The sequence below is a fragment of the Haliotis rufescens genome, unplaced genomic scaffold (assembly GCF_023055435.1).
Source record: "Haliotis rufescens isolate VD_foot unplaced genomic scaffold, xgHalRufe1.0.p SCAF_2, whole genome shotgun sequence".
Lineage (NCBI taxonomy): Eukaryota > Metazoa > Mollusca > Gastropoda > Lepetellida > Haliotidae > Haliotis > Haliotis rufescens.
The window spans coordinates 4,559,141-4,577,179 of record NW_025963890.1 but is presented as its reverse complement, the minus strand read 5'-3'; the positions used below and the strand labels follow the sequence as shown (position 1 = coordinate 4,577,179).

The following is an 18,039-nucleotide window of genomic DNA, read 5'->3' as shown; positions in this document are numbered from 1 at the left end:
ACTGGGCCATCCGTGCCCCCGGTTCCTGTAGAGACGTGCGTGACGAGCGAACGCTTTAACCACTGGGCTACCCGACCGCCCCGTTCCTGTAGATGTTCATAAATCCTTACTAACAAACCCGTGCCCCCTGTCGCATTTAGTTCTCGACCATAAAAATTACCCAAACCTGTCACAGTAGGTTACCGTGAACAGCTATGTCTCTACTAATGTGGGGGCGGTCGGGTAGCCTAGTGGTGAACGCGTTCGCTCGTCACGCCGAGGTGACCCGGGTTCGATTCACGGCATTGGTTCAATGTGTGAAGCCCATTTTCTGGTGTCTCCCGCCGTGATATTGCTGGAATAAAGCAAAAAGCGGCGTAAAACCATACTCATTCATTCACCTACTTATGTGAATTGAACTGTTCTATCCAAGACCACCAACTTCTAGACATCAATTCAACCAAGTGGCTATGGTCTCGTAAGGGATCCGGGTAGTGAATGGGTCTTCAGCAAACCCATCTTCCCTAGGCAAGGGTGTCAAATGACTACAAAAGTCCAGTTTCCACCCTACGCTGGGATTTCGTGGTTTGACCAGTGGCCCGTGGTTATGTCCCATCTATGTCCAATCTATTGACCAATCAAATTCCACCTCTCACATCACTTGCATTTGCTTAAAAAAATGGCGGCGCTCAGTCAAGACGATCTGATCGATAATCAAGATCTATATTGTAATAAATATTGAGTCCCGAAGAGTTTACTCGAGGCCAGCAGCTTCTAAAGTATTACGAGTCTTTGCGGCAGCCTGCCAATGTGTTCTGTTTCAAACACTGACCAGAAATGGGCTTCATGCTTTGTTCCCATGTGGGGAATCGAATCCGGCCTTCGGCGTGACGAGCGAACACTTTAACCACAAGGCTACCCGGACGCCCAACCACTCTACGAAATATACAGTAACTGTTTCATTATTATCAATAAAGAGCGGGTTAACTCTATTCAATTGATAAATCGCACTTGTTTACCAACTGTTGAAATATATCGATAATGATGCAAATATGTTCATTCATTTAAACAAAGTAATGTTAGATAAACAACCGGGGACAGTTCTGGTTTCTATATGGTTTGTTCTTCCTGTTGCTTCTCGCTGGTGCAGTGACACAGAACGCCGCACAAGGAGACGACCTCGTCGGCTGCCATGATCCACAGCCAGCCCATATGAGTGATAAAGATAAGCGTGTGGCGTAAGTATTGCCATTTACCCTTTTTCATACGCGTTTAGAGTCTATAACAACTCCTTTCATACAAAAACCGGTTCAGAAGCGTTATTACCTAAATATTACTGAAGCATGCGTCCATATGGCGCGTCAAGTCACTATACATATCAACAAAGTTACATTTATCACGGAAACCGCTATTCGCAGATCCCGCTTGTAGTATTTAACTATAAAATAAACTGTTGAATATCATACGATGACTTGAAAGTTGGTGTCACAATTCTACCAAAACAGAGGGGTGGGGGCATGATGGAGAGTTGGTAAATGAGTATTGTCCTGGGTGGGTGGGAGATGGAGAGTTGGTTAATCAGTACTATCGTGGTCAGTAGAGTCGTGTATACCAGCGACGAGAGGGGTGTCTTTGCGTGTGCGGGGGGAGGGGGCAGGGTGACGGAGAGTTGGTTAATCAGTACTGTCGTGGTCAGTAGGGTCGTGTATACCAGCGACGAGAGGGGTGTCCGTGCGTGTGCGGGGGGGGGGGGGGGGGGGGGGGAGGGGGCAGGGTGACGGAGAGTTGGTTAATCAGTACTGTCGTGGTCAGTAGAGTCGTGTATACCAGCGACAAGAGGGGTGTCTTTGCGTGTGCGGGGGGAGGGGGCAGGGTGACGGAGAGTTGGTTAATCAGTACTGTCGTGGTCAGTAGGGTCGTGTATACCAGCGACGAGAGGGGTGTCTTTGCGTGTGCGGGGGGAGGGGGCAGGGTGACGGAGGGTTGGTTAATCAGTACTGTCGTGGTCAGTAGAGTCGTGTATACCAGCGACGAGAGGGGTGTCTTTTCGTGTGCGGGGGGAGGGGGCAGGGTGACGGAGGGTTGGTTAATCAGTGCTGTCGTGGTCAGTAGAGTCGTGTATACCAGCGACAAGAGGGGTGTCTGTGCGTGTGCGGGGGGAGGGGGCAGGGTGACGGAGAGTTAGTTAATCAGTACTGTCGTGGTCAGTAGGGTCGGGTATACCAGCGACGAGAGGGGTGTCTTTGCGTGTGCGGGGGGAGGGGGCAGGGTGACGGAGAGTTGGTTAATCAGTACTGTCGTGGTCAGTAGGGTCGTGTATACCAGCGACGAGAGGGGTGTCTTTGCGTGTGCGGGGGGAGGGGGCAGGGTGACGGAGAGTTGGTTAATCAGTACTGTCGTGGTCAGTAGGGTCGTGTATACCAGCGACGAGAGGGGTGTCTTTGCGTGTGCGGGGGGAGGGGGCAGGGTGACGGAGAGTTGGTTAATCAGTACTGTCGTGGTCAGTAGGGTCGTGTATACCAGCGACGAGAGGGGTGTCTTTGCGTGTGCGGGGGGAGGGGGCAGGGTGACGGAGAGTTGGTTAATCAGTACTGTCGTGGTCAGTAGGGTCGTGTATACCAGCGACGAGAGGGGTGTCTGTGCGTGTGCGGGGGGAGGGGGCAGGGTGACGGAGGGTTGGTTAATCAGTGCTGTCGTGGTCAGTAGGGTCGTGTATACCAGCGACGAGAGGGGTGTCTTTGCATGTGCGGGGGGAGGGGGCAGGGTGACGGAGGGTTGGTGAATCAGTAGTGTCATGGTCAGTAGGGTCGTGTATACCAGCGACGAGAGGGGTGTCTGTGCGTGTGCGGGGGAAGGGGGCGGGGTGACGGAGAGTTGGTTAATCAGTACTGTCGTGGTCAGTAGGGTCGTGTATACCAGCGACGAGAGGGGTGTCTGTGCGTGTGCGGGGGGAGGGGGCAGGGTGACGGAGGGTTGGTGAATCAGTACTGACGTGGTCAGTAGGGTCGTGTATACCAGCGACGAGAGGGTGTCTGTGCATGTGCGGGGGGAGGGGGCAGGGTGACGGAGGGTTGGTTAATCAGTACTGTCGTGGTCAGTAGGGTCGTGTATACCAGCGACGAGAGGGGTGTCTTTGCGTGTGCGGGGGAGGGGGAAGGGTGACGGAGAGTTGGTTTATCAGTACTGTCGTGGTCAGTAGGGTCGTGTATACCAGCGACGAGAGGGGTGTCTTTGCGTGTGCGGGGGAGGGGGAAGGGTGACGGAGAGTTGGTTAATCAGTACTGTCGTGGTCAGTAGGGACGTGTATACCAGCGACGAGAGGGGTGTCTGTGCGTGTGCGGGGGGAGGGGGCAGGGTGACGGAGAGTTGGTTAATCAGTACTGTCGTGGTCAGTAGGGTCGTGTATACCAGCGACGAGAGGGGTGTCTTTGCGTGTGGGGGGGAGGGGGCAGGGTGACGGAGAGTTGGTTAATCAGTACTGACGTGGTCAGTAGGGTCGTGTATACCAGCGACGAGAGGGGTGTCTTTGCGTGTGCGGGGGGAGGGGGCAGGGTGACGGAGAGTTGGTTAATCAGTACTGACGTGGTCAGTAGGGTCGTGTATACCAGCGACGAGAGGGGTGTCTTTGCGTGTGCGGGGGGAGGGGGCAGGGTGACGGAGAGTTGGTTAATCAGTACTGTCGTGGTCAGTAGGGTCGGGTATACCAGCGACGAGATGGGTGTCTGTGCATGTGCGGGGGGAGGGGGCAGGGTGACGGAGAGTTGGTTAATCAGTACTGTCGTGGTCAGTAGGGTCGTGTATACCAGCGACGAGAGGGGTGTCTTTGCGTGTGCGGGGGGAGGGGGCAGGGTGACGGAGAGTTGGTTAATCAGTACTGTCATGGTCAGTAGGGTCGTGTATACCAGCGACGAGAGGGGTGTCTTTGCGTGTGGGGGGGAGGGGGAAGGGTGACGGAGAGTTGGTTAATCAGTACTGACGTGGTCAGTAGGGTCGTGTATACCAGCGACGAGAGGGGTGTCTTTGCGTGTGCGGGGGGAGGGGGCAGGGTGACGGAGAGTTGGTTAATCAGTACTGACGTGGTCAGTAGGGTCGTGTATACCAGCGACGAGAGGGGTGTCTTTGCGTGTGCGGGGGGAGGGGGCAGGGTGACGGAGAGTTGGTTAATCAGTACTGTCGTGGTCAGTAGGGTCGGGTATACCAGCGACGAGATGGGTGTCTGTGCATGTGCGGGGGGAGGGGGCAGGGTGACGGAGAGTTGGTTAATCAGTACTGTCGTGGTCAGTAGGGTCGTGTATACCAGCGACGAGAGGGGTGTCTTTGCGTGTGCGGGGGGAGGGGGCAGGGTGACGGAGAGTTGGTTAATCAGTACTGTCGTGGTCAGTAGGGTCGTGTATACCAGCGACGAGAGGGGTGTCTTTGCGTGTGCGGGGGGAGGGGGCAGGGTGACGGAGAGTTGGTTAATCAGTACTGTCATGGTCAGTAGGGTCGTGTATACCAGCGACGAGAGGGGTGTCTTTGCGTGTGCGGGGGAGGGGGAAGGGTGACGGAGAGTTGGTTAATCAGTACTGTCGTGGTCAGTAGGGTCGTGTATACCAGCGACGAGAGGGGTGTCTTTGCGTGTGGGGGGGGAGGGGGCAGGGTGACGGAGAGTTGGTTAATCAGTACTGACGTGGTCAGTAGGGTCGTGTATACCAGCGACGAGAGGGGTGTCTGTGCGTGTGGGGGTGGAGGGGGCAGGGTGACGGAGAGTTGGTTAATCAGTACTGTCGTGGTCAGTAGGGTCGTGTATACCAGCGACGAGAGGGGTGTCTTTGCGTGTGGGGGGGGAGGGGGAAGGGTGACGGAGAGTTGGTTAATCAGTACTGACGTGGTCAGTAGGGTCGTGTATACCAGCGACGAGAGGGGTGTCTGTGCGTGTGGGGGGGGAGGGGGCAGGGTGACGGAGAGTTGGTTAATCAGTACTGTCGTGGTCAGTAGGGTCGTGTATACCAGCGACGAGAGGGGTGTCTTTGCGTGTGGGGGGGGGGAGGGGGAAGGGTGACGGAGAGTTGGTTAATCAGTACTGACGTGGTCAGTAGGGTCGTGTATACCAGCGACGAGAGGGGTGTCTGTGCGTGTGGGGGGGGAGGGGGCAGGGTGACGGAGAGTTGGTTAATCAGTACTGTCGTGGTCAGTAGGGTCGTGTATACCAGCGACGAGAGGGGTGTCTTTGCGTGTGGGGGTGGAGGGGGAAGGGTGACGGAGAGTTGGTTAATCAGTACTGACGTGGTCAGTAGGGTCGTGTATACCAGCGACGAGAGGGGTGTCTTTGCGTGTGCGGGGGGAGGGGGCAGGGTGACGGAGAGTTGGTTAATCAGTACTGACGTGGTCAGTAGGGTCGTGTATACCAGCGACGAGAGGGGTGTCTTTGCGTGTGCGGGGGGAGGGGGCAGGGTGACGGAGAGTTGGTTAATCAGTACTGTCGTGGTCAGTAGGGTCGTGTATACCAGCGACGAGATGGGTGTCTGTGCATGTGCGGGGGGAGGGGGCAGGGTGACGGAGAGTTGGTTAATCAGTACTGTCGTGGTCAGTAGGGTCGTGTATACCAGCGACGAGAGGGGTGTCTTTGCGTGTGCGGGGGGAGGGGGCAGGGTGACGGAGAGTTGGTTTATCAGTACTGTCGTGGTCAGTAGGGTCGTGTATACCAGCGACGAGAGGGGTGTCTTTGCGTGTGCGGGGGGAGGGGGCAGGGTGACGGAGAGTTGGTTAATCAGTACTGTCATGGTCAGTAGGGTCGTGTATACCAGCGACGAGAGGGGTGTCTTTGCGTGTGCGGGGGAGGGGGAAGGGTGACGGAGAGTTGGTTAATCAGTACTGTCGTGGTCAGTAGGGTCGTGTATACCAGCGACGAGAGGGGTGTCTTTGCGTGTGGGGGGGGGAGGGGGCAGGGTGACGGAGAGTTGGTTAATCAGTACTGACGTGGTCAGTAGGGTCGTGTATACCAGCGACGAGAGGGGTGTCTTTGCGTGTGCGGGGGGAGGGGGCAGGGTGACGGAGAGTTGGTTAATCAGTACTGTCGTGGTCAGTAGGGTCGGGTATACCAGCGAGATGTGTGTGTGTGTATGTGTGTGTGTGTGTGTGTGTGTGGGTGGGGGGGGGGGGGGGGTCGCATGTAAAGATTTTGTGAGAGATTTCCACCATGCAAACATTATACACTTACGTCCACTATACGCAAACTATAGACAGTAGACCTTATGGCAAACATATTGAAATAACATTTTTTTATTTTTTTGAAAGTATCTAATCTTCCTGATCATTTCTCAATATGCATTTTTTAGATAAATAATTCTATTTATAACGACTCACACCCTTCATGAATATTTTTTAAAACATTGTTATCAAAACAATGTTGTTAGAATATTTTCGTTGTTATGGCCCTTTGAATGGTTGCTCTGGTTTATACAGGTCAGAACTTTGTTTATTGTTTATTGCCGCACTCAGAATCCGGGTCCACCGGCCCTAAGTCATACGGTGCGGTGGGGTAGCCTAGCTGTTAAAGAGTTTGATCGTCACGCCGAATGCATGGGTTCGATTCCCAAATCGTGTTCCATGTATTTCTAGAATATTGAGAAAAAGAGGCGTAAAACCATACTCACTCACTCTAACCTATTCATAAATGTTTAGTCTACATACACTGGCCCGTCACTATCTGTGAATAATTTCTTCCGCATGAAGTGAGTGTTGAAAAATTCATTCAGTTTTAGTTTTTGTATCAAGGTCCTTGAAACCAGTCGTAAAGCCACAATTAGACGTAAACAGGAAATATAAACTTTTCAGGAAATGTTTGAAAATCAATTTTTCCCCGAGAAATGGCTATTACGATATGCTTCAGCTTTGAAGTAGAAATGTATTTGCGGTATAATTTATGTTATACTTAGTGAATAATAGGTGAGGTAAAATTGGGTTTAACGTCGCGTGCAAGTTTATTACACTTATATAGCGACGTGCATGTACGCGTGTGTGTGGCTGCTTGTACTAGTCCGGGCTGATGCCGATTTATAGTGCTAGCACACTGAGATACCATGCCGAAGTTTAACATGAATACCCCACTCAGACACAATATACAGACTCCGAGCCGACCAGTCCTTGTTTTAGCCCCTTAATGCCGAGCGCCAGACAGGGTAACAACAAGTACCATCTTTTAACGTCTTTTGATATGACGCGGCCGGGGACCGAACCCGGACCTTCCGCTCTCCGGGCGGACGCTCTACCACTAGACCCAAAGGCTGTCCTTAGTGAATAATAAATCCTGTTTGCCTCAATGGATGTAAGAAGACAACGTTATCGATATCCCGCCCCTTTTAAAAATGTGCATAAAATCCTACTAAGTATTAGACGTTCACCACAAAGTCTTATTACTCCTTTTTCCAACGGGGCGGTCGGGTAGCTTAGTGGATGAAGCGTTCGCTCGTCACGCCGAAGACCCCGGTTCGATTCCCGACATGGGTGCAATGTGTGAAGCCCATTTCTGGTATCCCCCGCTGTGATATTGCTGGAATGTTGCTAAAAGCGGCGTAAAAACATACTCACTCACTGACTCACCCTTATACCAACGTTGGTAACCCTTAAGCCTCTGAGTACAACTGACATGTTGATTGATGACCAAACCAAATTGTTCTCTCTATGCATTAAATGATTTCTGCTAATACCTTCACGTGACGTGTAATAGTAATGAAACATTTCAGGCAGAGCATTTTATTTGAAATCAATGTTACACATACTATTTCTAAAACTAACAGCAAGACTTTTAAAAAGATCTTGAATTGATTGTGTTCCTTGTTTAATAAACACTGAATTATGAGCAATATCTCACGGTAAAGGTACAATCAACCAAGTCACCAAGCCTGACCACTGCATCCATGAGACCCCTGTCAATGGGTTGCTGAGGACATATCTTAACCCCAGAATCCCCTGTGTAGGATATCTCAAGTGCTTACAAAGTTTCATCTAGAAACTTTGAATGGTTTGTGATTTATGCTCTGCAAAATGAAACTCTCATTTGAACCAATGTTTAAAATAGACTTGCCTTTGTCTCACAAAATCTATAAAAGATCAAACTTCATGAATAGCAAACAACACCAGTTCAACAGTTGCCTGAAGAAAATGACGACATTGAACGGTTAGGAGTTATGCTCTTGAAACACCTCCAAATTTTAAAACTTACACAACGGGATTTTAAATGTATCTACAAAACATAGTGATGGACATGCACGAATACATCAGTGGCATTTCATCTACGTCGGGGTAGGTCTATCTATTCTTTTTAATTAGTATTCCAAACGTTGATACTTGCATGTAACTACCCGTTTGTGCACCAATAGTTCATGACGTGACTAACGTCCCATGACGTCGGTTACGATGCAGCGCAATCAAGATAGTGACAGAACCTGACCATCCTATCCAGTTTATACGCCTCTTACAAGGCGTGGAGTACTGGGATCCTATTGTAACCTGGGTACTAATGGTGAGGTGAGGTGAAATGGGGTTTAACGTCGCGTCCAAGATTATTGCACTTATATAGCATGCACTTGTGTGTGTGTGGCTGCTTGTACTAGTCCGGGCTGATGCCGATTTATAGTGCTAGCTCACTGAGATACCATGCCGAAGTTTAACATGAATACCCCACTCAGACACAATATACAGACTCCGAGCCGACCAGTCCTTGTTTTAGCCCCTTAATGCCGAGCGCCAGACAGGGTAACAACAAGTACCATCTTTTAACGTCTTTTGATATGACGCGACCGGGGATCGAACCTCGAATCTTCCGCTCTCCGAGCGGACGCTCTACCTCTAGACCACGGAGGCGGGTGGGTACTAATGGACATAGTTTGAAACGACATTTAAGCTGAAGGACTTATACTACAATCATACCTGACATGAACTAAAATAAACTATACATCATATTCAACATGCATATCGTTATATCAATTTCAAATAATATGTTACGATATATGTTTTAAAGGCTATACATGTACTCACGTACATAACCCACACTCAGCCGATCCTGGCACAGCGTGGGGACGCAACTCTGCAAAGTGCGCCCTTCCTCTGTATTATTTATTATTATATATTTATTACTTATTACAGTGCAATTTTTTAATCGGGCGTACGTAAGCATCACATACCTTAATAAAGTCCATATCTGTTTCCAGCAATAAAGAGCGAGATGGCAATGGGACCCCCGAACCACGCCCCCCGCGCCCCAGTTTCTTTAAAAGGTCAGTAACTGTAACAATCCTGTACATTGTCATTCTTGCACTCATCTGAACTTGCATTCCTGTTCACACACAAACACCCCTCCATTTACAATCGTTTAGTCACAGATGAATTTCCGTTCCTGTTTGTGGTCCCCTTCCATTAACGATCCTCTGGTCACTAATCTGAATTTGCATTCCTGTTAATGGCCCCTTCCATTAACTAACCTTTAGCCACTGACGTGAATTTACGCTCCTGTCCATGCCCTTCTCCATTAACGATCCTTTAGTCACTCATTTGAACTTACTTTCCTGTCGATGTCCTTTTCCATTAACGCTCCTCTAGTCGCACACCTGAATTTACATTCCTGTCCATGTCCCTTTCCATTAACGACCCTCTAGTCGCACACCTGAATTTACATTCCTGTTCATGTCCTTTTCCATTAACGTTCCTCTAGTCGCACACATGAATTTACATTCCTGTTCATGCCCCGCCCCTAAACGTTCCTTTAGGCGCCCACCTGAACTTACATTCCTGTCCATGTCCTTTTCCATTAACGCTCCTCTAGTCGCACACATGAATTTACATTCCTGTTCATGCCCCGCCCCTAAACGTTCCTTTAGGCGCCCACCTGAACTTACATTCCTGTCCATGTCCCTTTCCATTAACGCTCCTCTAGTCGCACACCTGAACTTACATTCCTGTCCATGTCCTTTTCCATTAACGCTCCTCTAGTCGCACACCTGAACATACATTCCTGTCCATGTCCTTTTCCATTAACGCTCCTCTAGTCGCACACATGAATTTACATTCCTGTTCATGCCCCGCCCCTAAACGTTCCTTTAGGCGCCCACCTGAACTTACATTCCTGTCCATGTCCCTTTCCATTAACGCTCCTCTAGTCGCACACCTGAACTTACATTCCTGTCCATGTCCTTTTCCATTAACGCTCCTCTAGTCGCACACCTGAACATACATTCCTGTCCATGTCCTTTTCCATTAACGCTCCTCTAGTCGCACACATGAATTTACATTCCTGTTCATGCCCCCCTGTTTATGGTAAAATGTTCCAATCCTCCCATTCACCACGGCAACATGTACATGAACATACCAGTGATAACATTGCGTTTCTCTCGTTATTTCAGACTGCGAAGGGTGTTTAAGAGACGCAAACGTCCAAAAAGAACAGAAAAGCGGGACGACTATGTTAATGTGGATCCTGCTGACATCGTAACCAATCACATCTCCAAGTCTGGAAAACGCTTGTCGATATCTGGTCCTAGGGCAGTTGAACCGAAACCTCCCCCAAACACACTGCAGGCGATCGAATCTGCCCCCCTTACAATCGAGGCGCCTCCCCTGGCGTATGTTTGTAGTCCGGTAGAACCTAATCAAGTGGAGCAGGTTCAGACAGAGTCTGTTGAGGCTGCATGTGAAAAGCCTTTTACCCTTGAGTCTGCCCTGCCTGATCCTGATCTGAAAGAAGGCGAGGTCATTGTGAGGCATAGCGGAAAGACTGGGGATACAGGAAATCTCAGTGACGACTCGGATGAAGACGTCTGTGCAACATATGTACCCATGGGGAAGCCTCTCCGGGGACTTAGAAAAAGTAAGACTTTTAGTGAAGGGGTGCTGACAAAACCACGCATTTGTACCCTTCAGTATACAAGCTACACACCCACAGCATCCCGACCATTCATGGACACCTCAAAACAGGAGGAAGAGCGTCGATCCATAACTTACCAGACCAGTGCAATAGAGGTTGTTGAAGATGAAACAGAAGAGGATGATAATACTCACCTAGAACTTTTCAAGGCATTTAACGAGTCTTCTCGTCAAGATGTGACAAAGAGCGTATACATGAATTTCGATACGAATCTTAAGGTCGGCCAGCGACGAGGATTTCCTCCTAATTCCACAGACCTCAAATTCGAGAGATCCTCCGATGACCTGTTCAAATCGGGATGGTGGAAGTCAGCCCAGTCTCTACACGATGCACACGAGGAGCTGGAGACGAAGCATGATGCTGCAGCTAAGGTCGTTCCAGACTGTGACCTATACGTCCGTATGGCGGGACAGTCGAGCGGACCCCCGGGATGTCGACCACCCCCAGGGAACTCGAGGAGGAGCAGAAGCTTAACCATGCCAAATGTCTTTGCGTCAGAACTTGAGGACACTGTTTCCGATGATCTGCCTAAGCTTACGTTATGGTGCCCCCAGAGTCAATCAGGTGAACGGAATTCCGGCTCCACTATAAAGTTCAACACTTGTCCACGGCCATGTTCTGTAGCTCAGTACGTTAATTTCAAAGGCAGTATCCCCCCTAAATAAGGTCCTGGATGAACACTCTTCCAAGACATTAATATTCATTGATACTGAATATTCTGTATTTGATATTAAACAATGAGGGTTTGTTTATTTACCAGATCCACAATCCACGTCAATAGTATAGGGATCCTTGGATCGTACTACCCAACTTGTTGCTCTAATAGTTGAAATTAACGCGAGCTTGAATTAAATGCGAAAAATGCGAGTGGTCTTTGTTCGCATACTTACTTACTTACTTACTTACTTACTTATATTGTAGATTTAACGTGCGCTTTCCGACTGCAAGCGTATGTCACACACGTGCCCGGCCAGGCCATTTAATGTGTTTCCGAAAAGGGGAAAAGTGAGTTTGTGCAACCCAGGATAGGGGCTTTAGGGGTTGCTTATATACTTTTGGTAAGTTTGAAATTTTGAGATTTTTACGAATGAATGCCAAGAGTGGTGGAGGACGAACTAAGGGAGCTGTGTGTGTTGGGTGGTTGTTTGATTAGGTAGTTTTGGTTTTAATATTTTATTGGGGGTTTAAATGCGACTAATTAGTCCTGTTTTAATTAGGTATATGCCTAAGGCTTTGGATTTTTCTGATTTATTTTGTAGATTTAGGATTGATTCTAGTGTAAGTGCGGTTTTAAGATTTAGGGTGGTCTGTAGTGTTCGGTGTGTTTGGTAGTGTGTGCAGTGAATGAGTACGTGTTCTGATGTTTCTTGTTGTTTGCAATGTGGGCAGTTTCCTGTTGTGTGTAGATTAGCTATTTTACGGTGATTATTTAGTTTGGTGTGGCCTGTTTGTAGTTTAGTTATTATTCTGTCGATGTTTTTGGATGGGTGTAGTATTTTTGGTTTAGTTAGGGTTTCTTTTAGTACTTTCCTGATTTGGCTATTTGAGTTTTGGTATATATTTTGCCGTTTTTTTGTTCATTTATTTTTAACGACACTTTTGATTTCTGTTTTTGAGCTGGGTAAGTTTAAGCATATTTCTGGGAGTTTAAGGGATAATTTTGCTGCTTTATCTGCATTTTCATTTCTAAAGATTCCTACGTGGGCGGGGATCCAAATGAACTCTATTTGTTTACCTGCCTTAGTTAAGTTGTTTGAGATGTTGAGTATTTGATTTATTAGTTTGGGGCGGTTTTTAGTGTTTTTATTTTTGAGGGCTTGTAGTCCACTGAGGGAGTCGGTTAGGATGAGGATTTTTTGGTGTTTTTTTAGATTGCTGATTGTGTAGTGCTGAGGCCATGCCCATAAGTTCGGCCGTGAATATGGATTGGTTGTTTGGGAGTCGGTAAGATTGGGTGTTTTTGGTTGGTTGTGCGATGTTGACTTCGAAACCTGTGTTTGGAGATAGGATCTGAGGATCCGTTCGCATAAATGAAACTGCGCATTTATATCTCCAAAATGACTATCGCCAACAAGACGGTCTCACTGCACACTTTGGATAGCGGAAATACCAACTTGAATATAAACACAAACAAGGTTTATTGAGCAGCAGTTGTAACAAGTACATAGCAATATCATTTAACGAATAAGAATTATACAATAGACACTGATGGGGTCAAGAGTTCTACCCACTTGGTCAAACTAGGCATCATTGACCACTCCAATCAGTGAACCGTTTTTGGTTCATATATTTTATTGCCTTTGAACTTCCTTTGTGCCAGTCAACAGAATAAATATATAAACTGTGTGTTGTTTTTAGGAAAACACTGTTCATTGTTTTTACGGAAGAGCTCTACTCACCGCGAGTAAGCAGTGCTATTTGCTGTTTGTTTGGATTAAGGATAGGTTGGATTTAGGTAAGGATAATAATTATGTATCATTCCACTGGGGATAGGGTGGGGGGAGTTGTATTGATTTTAATTTTTGGCTGGGGGTCATCCGTCGTATTGATTTGGATTGATTCTAGTGTAAGTGCGGTTTTAAGATTTAGGGTGGTCTGTAGTGTTCGGTGTGTTTGGTAGTGTGTGCAGTGAATGAGTACGTGTTCTGATGTTTCTTGTTGTTTGCAATGTGGGCAGTTTCCTGTTGTGTGTAGATTAGCTATTTTACGGTGATTATTTAGTTTGGTGTGGCCTGTTTGTAGTTTAGTTATTATTCTGTCGATGTTTTTGGATGGGTGTAGTATTTTTGGTTTAGTTAGGGTTTCTTTTAGTACTTTCCTGATTTGGCTATTTGAGTTTTGGTATATATTTTGCCGTTTTTTTGTTCATTTATTTTTAACGACACTTTTGATTTCTGTTTTTGAGCTGGGTAAGTTTAAGCATATTTCTGGGAGTTTAAGGGATAATTTTGCTGCTTTATCTGCATTTTCATTTCTAAAGATTCCTACGTGGGCGGGGATCCAAATGAACTCTATTTGTTTACCTGCCTTAGTTAAGTTGTTTGAGATGTTGAGTATTTGATTTATTAGTTTGGGGCGGTTTTTAGTGTTTTTATTTTTGAGGGCTTGTAGTCCACTGAGGGAGTCGGTTAGGATGAGGATTTTTTGGTGTTTTTTTAGATTGCTGATTGTGTAGTGCTGAGGCCATGCCCATAAGTTCGGCCGTGAATATGGATTGGTTGTTTGGGAGTCGGTAAGATTGGGTGTTTTTGGTTGGTTGTGCGATGTTGACTTCGAAACCTGTGTTTGGAGATAGGATCTGAGGATCCGTTCGCATAAATGAAACTGCGCATTTATATCTCCAAAATGACTATCGCCAACAAGACGGTCTCACTGCACACTTTGGATAGCGGAAATACCAACTTGAATATAAACACAAACAAGGTTTATTGAGCAGCAGTTGTAACAAGTACATAGCAATATCATTTAACGAATAAGAATTATACAATAGACACTGATGGGGTCAAGAGTTCTACCCACTTGGTCAAACTAGGCATCATTGACCACTCCAATCAGTGAACCGTTTTTGGTTCATATATTTTATTGCCTTTGAACTTCCTTTGTGCCAGTCAACAGAATAAATATATAAACTGTGTGTTGTTTTTAGGAAAACACTGTTCATTGTTTTTACGGAAGAGCTCTACTCACCGCGAGTAAGCAGTGCTATTTGCTGTTTGTTTGGATTAAGGATAGGTTGGATTTAGGTAAGGATAATAATTATGTATCATTCCACTGGGGATAGGGTGGGGGGAGTTGTATTGATTTTAATTTTTGGCTGGGGGTCATCCGTCGTATTGATTTGGATTGATTCTAGTGTAAGTGCGGTTTTAAGATTTAGGGTGGTCTGTAGTGTTCGGTGTGTTTGGTAGTGTGTGCAGTGAATGAGTACGTGTTCTGATGTTTCTTGTTGTTTGCAATGTGGGCAGTTTCCTGTTGTGTGTAGATTAGCTATTTTACGGTGATTATTTAGTTTGGTGTGGCCTGTTTGTAGTTTAGTTATTATTCTGTCGATGTTTTTGGATGGGTGTAGTATTTTTGGTTTAGTTAGGGTTTCTTTTAGTACTTTCCTGATTTGGCTATTTGAGTTTTGGTATATATTTTGCCGTTTTTTTGTTCATTTATTTTTAACGACACTTTTGATTTCTGTTTTTGAGCTGGGTAAGTTTAAGCATATTTCTGGGAGTTTAAGGGATAATTTTGCTGCTTTATCTGCATTTTCATTTCTAAAGATTCCTACGTGGGCGGGGATCCAAATGAACTCTATTTGTTTACCTGCCTTAGTTAAGTTGTTTGAGATGTTGAGTATTTGATTTATTAGTTTGGGGCGGTTTTTAGTGTTTTTATTTTTGAGGGCTTGTAGTCCACTGAGGGAGTCGGTTAGGATGAGGATTTTTTGGTGTTTTTTTAGATTGCTGATTGTGTAGTGCTGAGGCCATGCCCATAAGTTCGGCCGTGAATATGGATTGGTTGTTTGGGAGTCGGTAAGATTGGGTGTTTTTGGTTGGTTGTGCGATGTTGACTTCGAAACCTGTGTTTGGAGATAGGATCTGAGGATCCGTTCGCATAAATGAAACTGCGCATTTATATCTCCAAAATGACTATCGCCAACAAGACGGTCTCACTGCACACTTTGGATAGCGGAAATACCAACTTGAATATAAACACAAACAAGGTTTATTGAGCAGCAGTTGTAACAAGTACATAGCAATATCATTTAACGAATAAGAATTATACAATAGACACTGATGGGGTCAAGAGTTCTACCCACTTGGTCAAACTAGGCATCATTGACCACTCCAATCAGTGAACCGTTTTTGGTTCATATATTTTATTGCCTTTGAACTTCCTTTGTGCCAGTCAACAGAATAAATATATAAACTGTGTGTTGTTTTTAGGAAAACACTGTTCATTGTTTTTACGGAAGAGCTCTACTCACCGCGAGTAAGCAGTGCTATTTGCTGTTTGTTTGGATTAAGGATAGGTTGGATTTAGGTAAGGATAATAATTATGTATCATTCCACTGGGGATAGGGTGGGGGGAGTTGTATTGATTTTAATTTTTGGCTGGGGGTCATCCGTCGTATTGATTTGGATTGATTCTAGTGTAAGTGCGGTTTTAAGATTTAGGGTGGTCTGTAGTGTTCGGTGTGTTTGGTAGTGTGTGCAGTGAATGAGTACGTGTTCTGATGTTTCTTGTTGTTTGCAATGTGGGCAGTTTCCTGTTGTGTGTAGATTAGCTATTTTACGGTGATTATTTAGTTTGGTGTGGCCTGTTTGTAGTTTAGTTATTATTCTGTCGATGTTTTTGGATGGGTGTAGTATTTTTGGTTTAGTTAGGGTTTCTTTTAGTACTTTCCTGATTTGGCTATTTGAGTTTTGGTATATATTTTGCCGTTTTTTTTGTTCATTTATTTTTAACGACACTTTTGATTTCTGTTTTTGAGCTGGGTAAGTTTAAGCATATTTCTGGGAGTTTAAGGGATAATTTTGCTGCTTTATCTGCATTTTCATTTCTAAAGATTCCTACGTGGGCGGGGATCCAAATGAACTCTATTTGTTTACCTGCCTTAGTTAAGTTGTTTGAGATGTTGAGTATTTGATTTATTAGTTTGGGGCGGTTTTTAGTATTTTTATTTTTGAGGGCTTGTAGTCCACTGAGGGAGTCGGTTAGGATGAGGATTTTTTGGTGTTTTTTTAGATTGCTGATTGTGTAGTGCTGAGGCCATGCCCATAAGTTCGGCCGTGAATATGGATTGGTTGTTTGGGAGTCGGTAAGATTGGGTGTTTTTGGTTGGTTGTGCGATGTTGACTTCGAAACCTGTGTTTGGAGATAGGATCTGAGGATCCGTTCGCATAAATGAAACTGCGCATTTATATCTCCAAAATGACTATCGCCAACAAGACGGTCTCACTGCACACTTTGGATAGCGGAAATACCAACTTGAATATAAACACAAACAAGGTTTATTGAGCAGCAGTTGTAACAAGTACATAGCAATATCATTTAACGAATAAGAATTATACAATAGACACTGATGGGGTCAAGAGTTCTACCCACTTGGTCAAACTAGGCATCATTGACCACTCCAATCAGTGAACCGTTTTTGGTTCATATATTTTATTGCCTTTGAACTTCCTTTGTGCCAGTCAACAGAATAAATATATAAACTGTGTGTTGTTTTTAGGAAAACACTGTTCATTGTTTTTACGGAAGAGCTCTACTCACCGCGAGTAAGCAGTGCTATTTGCTGTTTGTTTGGATTAAGGATAGGTTGGATTTAGGTAAGGATAATAATTATGTATCATTCCACTGGGGATAGGGTGGGGGGAGTTGTATTGATTTTAATTTTTGGCTGGGGGTCATCCGTCGTATTGATTTGGATTGATTCTAGTGTAAGTGCGGTTTTAAGATTTAGGGTGGTCTGTAGTGTTCGGTGTGTTTGGTAGTGTGTGCAGTGAATGAGTACGTGTTCTGATGTTTCTTGTTGTTTGCAATGTGGGCAGTTTCCTGTTGTGTGTAGATTAGCTATTTTACGGTGATTATTTAGTTTGGTGTGGCCTGTTTGTAGTTTAGTTATTATTCTGTCGATGTTTTTGGATGGGTGTAGTATTTTTGGTTTAGTTAGGGTTTCTTTTAGTACTTTCCTGATTTGGCTATTTGAGTTTTGGTATATATTTTGCCGTTTTTTTGTTCATTTATTTTTAACGACACTTTTGATTTCTGTTTTTGAGCTGGGTAAGTTTAAGCATATTTCTGGGAGTTTAAGGGATAATTTTGCTGCTTTATCTGCATTTTCATTTCTAAAGATTCCTACGTGGGCGGGGATCCAAATGAACTCTATTTGTTTACCTGCCTTAGTTAAGTTGTTTGAGATGTTGAGTATTTGATTTATTAGTTTGGGGCGGTTTTTAGTGTTTTTATTTTTGAGGGCTTGTAGTCCACTGAGGGAGTCGGTTAGGATGAGGATTTTTTGGTGTTTTTTTAGATTGCTGATTGTGTAGTGCTGAGGCCATGCCCATAAGTTCGGCCGTGAATATGGATTGGTTGTTTGGGAGTCGGTAAGATTGGGTGTTTTTGGTTGGTTGTGCGATGTTGACTTCGAAACCTGTGTTTGGAGATAG

General features: G+C 45.8%; 1 protein-coding gene across 1 annotated transcript; it reads left to right on the top strand.

Annotated features, from left to right (window-relative positions):
- Window positions 1-1,129: 1,129 nt before the first annotated feature.
- On the top strand, window positions 1,130-11,746 carry LOC124112766. Its single transcript, XM_046472902.2, has 3 exons — window positions 1,130-1,217; window positions 9,171-9,236; window positions 10,359-11,746. Exons 1-3 carry the CDS (start codon window positions 1,192-1,194, stop codon window positions 11,542-11,544), a joined length of 1,278 nt encoding a protein of 425 aa, XP_046328858.2. The 5' UTR covers window positions 1,130-1,191; the 3' UTR covers window positions 11,545-11,746.
- The last annotated feature ends 6,293 nt before the right edge of the window (window positions 11,747-18,039 follow it).